At 49.5% G+C, this 10000-nt stretch overlaps 3 protein-coding genes across 9 annotated transcripts in view; 1 reads left to right on the top strand and 2 right to left on the bottom strand.

The window, feature by feature from the left end:
- The window catches only part of LOC125956861 (myocyte-specific enhancer factor 2), a 39285-nt gene extending 33472 nt beyond the window's left edge, over positions 1–5813 (bottom strand). For all 7 annotated transcript variants that reach the window (XM_049689117.1, XM_049689109.1, XM_049689112.1 and 4 more), the window contains exon 1: positions 4849–5813. The gene's annotated coding sequence lies outside the window, so the exon portion shown is untranslated. The remainder of the gene's footprint in view (positions 1–4848) is intronic.
- Positions 5814–6607: 794 nt separating this feature from the next.
- On the top strand, positions 6608–8305 carry LOC125956868 (methyltransferase-like protein 25B). The gene is made up of 4 exons (XM_049689132.1): positions 6608–6712; positions 6772–7235; positions 7297–8066; positions 8133–8305. Exons 1-4 carry the CDS (start codon positions 6629–6631, stop codon positions 8207–8209), a joined length of 1395 nt encoding a protein of 464 aa, XP_049545089.1. The 5' UTR covers positions 6608–6628; the 3' UTR covers positions 8210–8305.
- A 121-nt stretch (positions 8306–8426) lies between these two features.
- Positions 8427–10000, bottom strand: part of LOC125956866 (peptidyl-alpha-hydroxyglycine alpha-amidating lyase 1) — a 1865-nt gene continuing 291 nt past the window's right edge. Inside the window, exons 2-4 of the mRNA XM_049689124.1 lie at positions 9866–10000; positions 9552–9792; positions 8427–9480 (exon numbers count right to left, since the gene is read on the bottom strand). The exon at positions 9866–10000 is cut by the window's right edge and continues 86 nt beyond it. Of these exons, the coding sequence (XP_049545081.1) occupies positions 8427–9480; positions 9552–9792; positions 9866–10000 (1430 nt within the window). The remainder of the gene's footprint in view (positions 9481–9551; positions 9793–9865) is intronic.

Genomic DNA, 10000 nt, shown 5'->3' with positions numbered 1-10000 from the left:
ACGATTTATTCATTACTGGCCGTAGAAATACAGAATATGTTCGCCATACGATAGAAATCTGAGCTCCGCGACCGAACACACCGACGGTCAGCTGGTAACAAATTACTCCACAGTTTAATGGCCTTCGCTCGCCAGTTTTACACACTTTAAAAGGTATTTATTTTCGCACAAAGTTGCACACGTTCGCGCGGTCGCGTCTCTTCCCATCACTTAAACGCCGGCATCTCATTTCCAATAGCATTCGTAAGGGTTTAGAACGAATGCCGGAACGCGAAAACGTCGTCGTCGGCGAGGGGGTCGTTATCAGGCTTTTTTTTATCGAATCTCCTCTAAAGCAGATGGACGACGTAGTGTCAGAGGTCGCCGCGTGGTGTGAAGCGTGGCACCTGGCGTTATCATCGAGTAGCCCACGCGTGCGAGCACAAAATGTCACCAGAAGGTCGCTCTACGATCGTTGTTCGAGGTTTTTGTCGAGGTGAAAAAAAAACAGCAGCCACCCGAAAACAGTAGGCGCCGCGAAAAACATCGAAACCGCCAAACATAAAGTTGGTGCTCCGGGCGCTGCTGTAATCATCGCGCAAACTAATGAGCGAACGCCACACGATGACCACCGGTGGGTGATGATGATGCTGGGGAACGCCGTTCGGGTGACGTTCACACTCGCACATCAGACGATGACGTGATTCGTTGTTGGCGGCAGCAAGCAGCGCATCCGCCAAGCTGCCTGGAGATGGAGTGGAGGCATTGATATGGACGCGCGCACCACGCTCGCGCCATGATAAAGAGTTTGCAGCACGCGCGATCGTCGTCTTTCGCTCACTCGCCTACAAGATGGACACCAACACCAACCACACGCAATATCCGAGCGGCTGTGTGAGTGTTCCATTCCTTTTGGACAATAAACACGCCGCGCTGCGTGATGTTGTGCGGGGGGGGTTGATGTTCAACAATGTTTAGACGCCACGCTTTTGCTTCCGTTTTCATTTATGAACAACATATCGCCCGGTGAATGTAAGGACCCCCGGACGATTGCCGGAAGAACCACAAACCAGCCCTTGGGTCCAGTGGTTTGTCCAAAGATCGTTTAAAACTTGGGCGAACGAACGAACGATCGACGGAGTGGTCCACGACCGCTGATCATACGCACAGAACCTGTCTGTGGCTGGATGGTTGGGTTGTGTTACTTGATCTCCGTAGTGGTAGCGCCACGATTTGCGGTGGTTGAATGTTGGGCTGGACAATCGCCGCGACGCGTCTGTCTGTATAGGTGCCCGTGATCTTATAAACGAATCAATGATGTCATAGTACTCTGCGCTCCCTCGCGATCATTTGCGCTCTGCCAGGGTCTCGACTGTCCTTTTCTCGCACACTGGATCCGCGCTCTGACCGCTCGATACTTCCTTCTTTCGAAGCGAAGCTTCTCTTCTCCGCTCTAACTCAATCAGTGGTGCGTGCGTTTGCGTCTTCCTCATGTTTTGGCCGCCTAACACCTCGCATGTAGTTCCTAACAAAGATTGAAACAATATTTTGCCAAGCATGAATGATTACCCGCGAAAATCTCGCGAGCATGAGCATTCGGGTCCCATCATGCCAGTGTGAAGCACAACACAGGCACTGGACCTCTCCAGCGCACAAGCACATGACAAGGTCGCAGGCGCAGTGAGTCTCTAGCGCGAAGCATGAAATTGGACAAACGAGACCAGAAGAGCCACTTAAGATGATGATTGAACAGGTTCGTAACGCCGAGAGCGTCACTTTACCGGCTGCTGACAAACGCTGTGATCACGCTGCAGGAGTCGAAAATCAACACATCAGGCATCTTGCCTAGCAGGCGTGGACGTTCGAGACACAATGGATAACACGATGTGTTCCATCGCCCAACGCGATCAGAACGTTGATTTCACTTTTACCTTCTAGTTCAAAAAGTCCCTTCTCTCCTGGCGTTGGCGCCTGGCCAGGCACCGGACCAGATCCCGACACCGAGTACCGAAATCCGAAATTGGAAAGGATGTGAAAGTGAGTTGGTTGGTAAAACTTTTAGGATTCCGCAACGGCAGGTGACTGGTTTTTCGCGAATTTCGCACCTCAGATTTCAGAGGGCACTCACCACCGCATTATCCACCGTCGCCACTAGCCAGCCACATACCTTCCAATTCGGGGTCAGCGTCTTCGACAGGGAGCATCATTAACTTTGCGCGATCGCACGCACACGCGGGTTCATCTGCCAGACGCACGGCGATTATCGCCGAAAAGCTAGTCTCTGGCCACCCCCCGGCGGCCAATCTTTCTTCGTCGTTAAAACAACCTGACCAAGGAAAGGTCGCGCCATCTCGACACTCTCGGCACGGCTACGTTTCGTAACGGAGTCGTCGTACGACACACCACCCCGCATGCGTTCAACATTCCGCACAGTTTTCAGGGACGAAATGGAAAGGTATCGGACTGACCAAACAACCTCTTCACCCGGGTCGCGGCGGTGCTACTGTGGTTCTGCCATGGCCCACCATTTGGAATCAATTTCTAAATTTCCATCCACGGAGCGGCCATCGGTCATTCAAGGATATTCGCTATCATCAAGGGCATGATCAGTCGATCTCATTTCAATTCTCGAAAGTTTGAGCTTATTTATAAGGTTCTTAATATTTGTGCGAATTTCTTAGTTGACATTCTCGACTGGGGTGTCTTTCCAGAAGACATCGTTGAATGTGGTAAAGAGTTTGACAAGATTTTAAGAATTCCGTACAATCGGAGAATGTAACTCAGACAGATCTCTGCTGTACCGGACTAGACTACCAAGGAGAACATGATTTGAGGAGGGCGTCGAAAGTAAGCTTTGCGTCAAAATGCTGGTACACGCGACACGCGTAACCTGCCACTACTGGAGCACCATAAAATTGTCCAGCAAGCCAGCGATTGAGCATCAGATCGGCATAGGGAAACCGTTGGCCATGATTAACATTCTCCCTCTCCGCTCCACAAAATCGGTCGCTTACACGAGATTGTCGACATGAGAAACGGGAGCGATGGTGCGCAGAAGGGAGACCAAGAAAGGGAGAGAAAGAGAGGAGATAAAAGAAGAAGAAAGAAGCAAGATACGTTTGGTCGCTTTGTGACGAACAACAAGTTAAACCGGCCACCCGGAGCCCCAACGATGGACTTCTTCGCGCAGGCCTTATCTCGCGCAGCGGCGGCACCACCAGCAGCAGCAGCAGCAGCAGCACAACCACCACAGCATAGCGAGAGGTCAACGTTATGCTGCGCGCGCTGCGTTCTCGATCATATTCGAAAGAGTCTGCTGCCTTCCTCCTTTCCCCATTCCGGGCACTCGGGCACTCGTGATTTTGCACTTTTCTGCACGATTACTGCTAGTGGCGGTCGATGTTCGGCACAAGAGGAGAAGCAGAAGCTAATGGGCGCCAGCGGAGCCAGAATGGATTTTATCCTCGTCCTATCCATCATCGATCATTAGCCAGGGAAGAGAAGGGGCGCGCGATCGCACATTCCATGCCAGCCAGCTTACACACGCGATGTAATGAGCTGCGGGACCAGCACTGATGGGGCTAGAACATCCCGAAAAGATCGATGGACGCTGGAGTGAACCTGTACCGCTCATAATGCCAGACTGGTGATGAAGCAAAAGCCTCTTACAAAGGGTCCGCCTTCTAGGGCTCGTCCAGGTTGGATCGTGGACGAGACAAAAGGGAAACCTGTCTCACAGCCACAGAGCCTGCAGAGTAAGTGCCTGGATCAATCGAACTCCTGAACTGGTCCGTGACATTGACTCCGTGCGCAGGTGAGAGACGAAATTCTCTACAAGATAACCAGAACAATGTGCGTCTTGGCAACAAACCTGGACCAAAAAGGAATTGTTGGTCGAAAGGAAATGTCCCTGAATTGTACACAGGACACGAAAACGAGAAGATGTTCCGGGGTGAGGGTGAAAGGATGTGGTATAAAGGGGAGTAAATTAGTTTGGCCTCTAACACGCTCGCGTTTGGCTCCTTCTTGCCCAACTCGTAAGGCTTCACGACAAACCCCATGGCGACGGGCATCCATCCCCGGCTCCAACAGGAATAACAATAACAACGAGAGTAAGATCTTCGCATTTCCTCACCCGCCACCCTTTCCCGCCCACAAGGAGAGTAGGAAGGAAAATAACGCCGGGGGAAAGGAAAAACTGGTTGCCTAGTAGGCTCGGAGTGGGCGAAGGGTACGTCGTCCGCGTCCTTGAAACATGCTCACTATGGTGACGGCGAAGGCATGCGACGGAATCCCGGAGGTTCCCGATTCTCTTCGTTCGTTCGTATATCCATCGAGTTAGCATTGGTACGAGAGAACCACGAGAACGTGCGAGGCGCGCATTTCTAGCTAGTTGGTGTTGGTGTGGAAAATGGTGGAAAAGCGAAAGCACCGCCTGGTTGCTCTGTGAAAGGCGAGAGAGAGAGAAACGAGCGACGCGACGACGAATCCGTTTGCTGCCGATTGGAGAAGCAACAAGTATGCAAATTTTTATCGGCCACTTCGATCCATTTGGTTTGGAATTTGTGTACCGAATTAAGGAAGTTTTTATGAATATTTATGTGCGTACCCCCCAGATAGGCGCTAGAGATGGTGGATCGTAATGTTTTGGCCTGGCCACGGGATGATCCAATTCCCACTGGGGCGAGGACACTAGCGAAAGGAGATGGCAAATCATTAATACAAAAACACTCCTACACCTATCGCTAGTGACCTGCGCGCTATAGTTCCACGACGACTCGTGCTGAAGAGATCGAAACGTGTTCTCTCGGCAAAAATCAATTGATACCGAGATGATGGTGAGGAAAAGCGAATAAATGGGGTACTTACCAGTGGTCTCTCGGTGATGTTGCTGATTTGCGGGAACGTTTTCGCTGTAGCTCACCTTCCGGTATCCTTCTCCTTTGCACGCATCACGTCCCGTATCTCGGATCGAAACAACGACGACGGTGGCGGCCAAAGCACCCACTCTTGCTTGGTTGCGTATCAATTTCAACGTTTCGCCGGCGGTCTACCCTTTCCTCCTTCTCTCTCTCTCTTCAGAACGTGCTTCACAATCACTTTTCCCTTTGCGACTCGCGCGTCAGTCGCTATCACTATTATCACTAACCGTTTCCTTCTTTGGGAGACGCGCGACGGTTCACAGCTTCACCATCGGTCACGATACTCCCGTCCCGTGAAATCGTGCGTTTGCCTATTGGCCACTTCACTGAAACACCGCAGTAACCGTTCCACCTCGCATCCTCAACACAGCATCTTCACAGACACCTCGCGGAAGGGATCCAGCCTCTTTCGCTCCGTTGTTGTTGCGTTCCACTGGAGGTCACTCTTCTGGAACTATCGTCACGAATTCACGGATGATCAGCTGACGTCCGCTGCTCCTGGACTGGACCATCACCACCCTTCCAAAGATTCTTTCGCGGACCGCAAATAATGATTCCGTTGTTAGCGCACCCCTCTCTCCACCGTTCGTTGCCCGTTCGTCGTGAGGATCGATTTTTGCGTCAGAACTGTTCTGAGAAGCTTTCGCGTATTCCACCGCTCCGCTCGATCCACCTTGTACAACTATTGCTCGCTCTTTCTATCTTTCATAGCACTGGCTCACTTTATCTCGCTCGCAAGATGTTGATCATCCGGGGATCGTGATTCCGCGGCAATCCCGCCTCGCACTCCTCGCTCCTTGCACGATCAACCCTTTGCTTACCGCAAAACCGACCGAAACTCACCCGGACACGGCTACACGGTAGGGATTTTTGCTCATTTCTGGACGACCGCAACAATAATTCGTGCAACAAAAATAACGTGGTCCCTCCCCGCGGCCGCAAAAAGGGGTTGTTTATAACTGCCGCTCCTCTTCTCGAAACTCACGTCCTACAAATTAAATCCACTATTCTTGTGAATAATCCCAGCACAGGCGATAATTTTTAAACGATTTTTACGTACAGCTTCGTGGTTCTTGAAACGGCCAATTTTCCGCGATCTTTTGCAATTCTTCAAAACCTCCAGCGCGTAAAGGGTGGCATCCACGTTCATGCAGGTCGTCATGCACGGAGTCAGAATCAAAGTCGGGACGAAAAAGGAACGTTAGTGCCGCAGATCTGGACGGATCCGAGAATTTACGCTCGACCGAAAATTTACGCTAAAGACCGGGTTTAAGACTGATTCCACACTTCGCAAAAACTTTTGATTTGACAATTTCGCCTTTCTCATTAGCCGTGGCCACACGGAGCGAAAATTTGCGCGCAAATTTGCACATTAATGCCAAAATGTTTTCGCTTCGATATGTTTACATGGCCGGGTTGAGGAAATTAAAATCGTTTTTTTGAAGAAAAGGATTGAATACACTAGCAATGATCACTCACTGTCGATGTAAACCACAAAAAGAACATATTGTGAGCCCTACCGTTTGCAAAAAGCTTTTACGCTAGGTTTTACGCTCCACGGACCAATAATCGTTTGACAGCATGTAAACGGCAAGCGTAAACGTTTTGGCATTAATTTTTTCGTTTGCGCTAGAGTTTTCGCCCCGTGTGGCCACGGCTATTCTCAGCTTTCTCTTTGCCGTCTAGGCGCAGTGTAACATAAAGAAAATCGTCCGCGAGCAGCACAAATGCAAAATGAGTTGGTGCAAAAAATTAGCGAAATTCGAAAAATCTTGCATTCATACGAATGGCTGATAGACGCCTACATAGTGGTAAGTATTTCCTGCCTTCAGGCATTGAAAGGGAACCAATGGTTTTGTTATGTTTTTAGGATTTCTATGAAGAGGATCACTTTCAAAGACTGCCCACCAGTTGGCGCACTTGTATGGAGAGCATTTCCGTCCCACAGCTTCACGATTTACTCCGCTTCGACCGCCGACAAACCGAATCCACGATCTGGCCCTTGGCGATCTTATCGCTCAGGTCACTGTTCCAGCGGTTGGCTCTTTCGAGGGAGCACCGAGTGTGCAACGGGAGCGACACGTTCGAAAAGCGGTGGGTCAACAGCGCCTTTCATCAACATGCGGGGCTGTTCCAAAAATCAGTCAAACATAAAAAACGCCACGAAATTGTCCAGTTTGCAGCTAGCTGTTTGAATGAAGAACCATCGCAGAACCGCTATACGCTGGTGGACATTGGCTCGGGGCAGGGTAATCTCGCTAGGGCTCTTTCGCTTGGGTTTGGCTATCAAGTATGCTGTCTCGAACAAAACGAATCGTTTGTTCAAGCCGCAAGGTACATCTTGATCTCTACAGCATACCGAGTAGTAGTAACAACTATTATTTCTTTATTTTAGACGAAAAGACACGGAATTGTGGGAAAAATTGGTCAAAAGGGATCCAGCATTGCAGGCCAGCATGGTGAAGCCAGTTCATCTTCACGAGCGAGTTAATTTGAAGCAAATCGATCCAGTAGGGTTCGTTCAAATGCTGCACCGAACACTGAATTTTTCCGAACCGAACACTGACAAAGATGAATTTCAATTCGGTTTGATCGGTTTACATCCCTGTGGAGACCTAGCACCATCGTTGCTCCGACTATTTCTGGCCTGCAAGGAGTGTCGTTTCATAAAACTTGTCTGCTGCTGCTACATGAAACTGTCCTGCGTGAAATTACACGATCAACATACGGCCAATAATTACGGGTTTCCTTTAAGCGAGTTCTGTCGATCCAGCGGCCTAATGCTGAGCTATCAGGCTAGAGAAATTTCATGCCATGCGATAGAACAGTACAGCAGTAAGCTATTGGAGTGCTACCAAGAGCTTAAGGTACACGCTTATCGGGCTGCCCTCGAATGCATCATCGTACGATTGAGACCAGAATCGAAACACTCCGGGCTCAGAGGAGGCATAAAAGCAACGGAGGTCTCATTCGAAGAATACTCACGTCGGGCTATCGAGGGGATGGGTCTTTCAATTCCCACCACAGAGATACATTCCGACGAAACCCTGCGACGCTTGGAGCGCTGGGAGGATGTTGTAAAGTTCTACACGCTGCGGCTTATGTTTGCTCCGCTGGTAGAGACCCTGATCCTGTACGATCGCCTGCTGTTTCTGCGAGAAAGGGGTGAGGGAATTTGACAACACTGTTTACCTTTTGCGGTTAATAAATTTTTCTTTTTCCCATCGGCAGGCTGCAACGCTAGAATCGATGTCATGTTCGACCCGATAGAATCGCCACGGAATCATGCCATTACTGCCTTTAAATGAAATTATCTTACCAACCATGGATGTAATGTTTCTTTAGCGTGCTTCCAGCATTGTATATTTAAATATAAACGGACGTTCTGTTCTATAAAATATCTCCTGCGTAACGTATTTTATCCTGCGTTGGAAGGAATGATTAATAAGTTATAAGGCCCTCTTACGGTCTGTTGAGATCACAGATCAGACTGTTAATATTGCAGTGTGCCGGAATGTTTAATGTCTACATGTCGTCGTCTCGGTCCTGCAAGCCCACCAGAGTGAACTCATCAGTTCGTTCGGACGCACCAGTACTGGGACGGAAGCAGAATATGCGCGCCATCAACACTACTAGGAACGCAGTCGTGAGTAAGGTGCTTACGATGGAAAATATTTGAATTGTACCAACCGTAAGACCACCACCAGCACTACTATCCTTCATATTTATCGGTTTGATATCTACGTTTTTTTCCATTTGCCTAGGGGCAGTTGTGGGAAATTCTGCGGATTGTTTGAGCAGGGTTGAAGACCGAACATCTTCACCGTGGCGCGTGACTCTCTGGAATTTGTGCACCATTTGAGGATTCAATTCGGCTACATACACCTCCACTCCATCGTCCGATACGGCAAGCTCGTGTGGATTGCTGAACGCGTGCAACGAGTTCTCTGGGCGAAAATGTCCCACTACACGATTGGCGCCCATTTCGTAAATAAACCCCACAATCGGTTTAGAATCGATGTTGAATTGTGGCCCATTAATGATGTACAGTAGGTCGGTTCCATCGTACTCGACGTACTTTACGCTGAATAGTCGTGTTCCGATCTCATCGCTATGGAACTGTGAATGATATGTACCGTTCGCTGTGTGAAAACACTGCACACGACCCTGTTCCCGATCTGCCACACAAAGCAAGTCCTGTTTAGGAACAACGGTAAGGGCATGTGGTATAGCAAAGAAGCTAGTCGGAATCGGTCCGCTGGGCAGATTGAAAGTACGGGTCAAAATGAATGAATTTCGTCCCCAAGATAGGATCGGTATTCCTTCCGGCGTATACTTGATGATTCGTCCGTTACAGTAACCATCGGCGACGAAAAAGTCTCCGCTTGGAAGTACGGCTACCGATGTAGGTTTGCAGAAATGATAGAAATCATTTCCGGGCTGAAACCGTTGTCCCAGCGACAGCACGGGTTCCTTCGTTGAATGGCTCACGTTAAACTTGAACACCTGGTGCAGAGCTACATCCGTGATCCAGTAGTTTTGCTCATGATCGATCGTCAGTCCGTGGGGCATATAGAACCTGTGGAGAGGCCGAGAGTAATCGTTGATGAATGACCAGATTCCAAGACTCCGTTTGAAAAATAATCTTACAGATCTTCTCCCCACTCGTGCAATAACTGGCCACTGTTACGATCGAACGTTAGTACGGTGCGTTCGGCGATGGGACCACCTGTTGCGTTGAGATAGTTGTTCTTTACGTCGAACGACGCAATATTCCAAACGTGCGATCCTCTGTGCAAAATCACCACATTACCGCCCCCGTTAATGGCCACCGCTGAGACGGATCCCAGCTTACGATCCACTATGGGCCAGCTGGAAACGTAGGTAAACTCTGAAAAAAAGAAACGGTGACAGCAATTAGGAACTCTCTAGATCTCGCACTTGCGACGTGATTTAGTCGTTACCATGATCGCTCAACTGTGAATCGGTACCGTTATCCACGAGGTTGGGCCGTGCTGCAACAACGGTCAAGTAGTAGAATCCAAACCACAGGAGGCTCGATAACGATGGAAGATGGATTGACCCACGGAACATGGTGA

The sequence above is a fragment of the Anopheles darlingi genome, chromosome 3, assembly GCF_943734745.1.
Source record: "Anopheles darlingi chromosome 3, idAnoDarlMG_H_01, whole genome shotgun sequence".
NCBI lineage: Eukaryota > Metazoa > Arthropoda > Insecta > Diptera > Culicidae > Anopheles > Anopheles darlingi.
Note: the sequence above shows the minus strand (reverse complement) of the source record. Positions and strands in the feature narration are given on the sequence as shown.

Coding starts and splice junctions, on each gene's coding strand:
- LOC125956868 (XM_049689132.1), top strand. CDS start 6,629: ATGCAAAATGAGTTGGTGCAAAAAATTAGCGAAATTCGAAAAATCTTG. Junction 6,713..6,771: donor TGATAGACGCCTACATAGTG/GTAAGTATTTCC, acceptor TTATGTTTTTAG/GATTTCTATGAAGAGGATCA. Junction 8,067..8,132: donor GCTGTTTCTGCGAGAAAGGG/GTGAGGGAATTT, acceptor TCCCATCGGCAG/GCTGCAACGCTAGAATCGAT.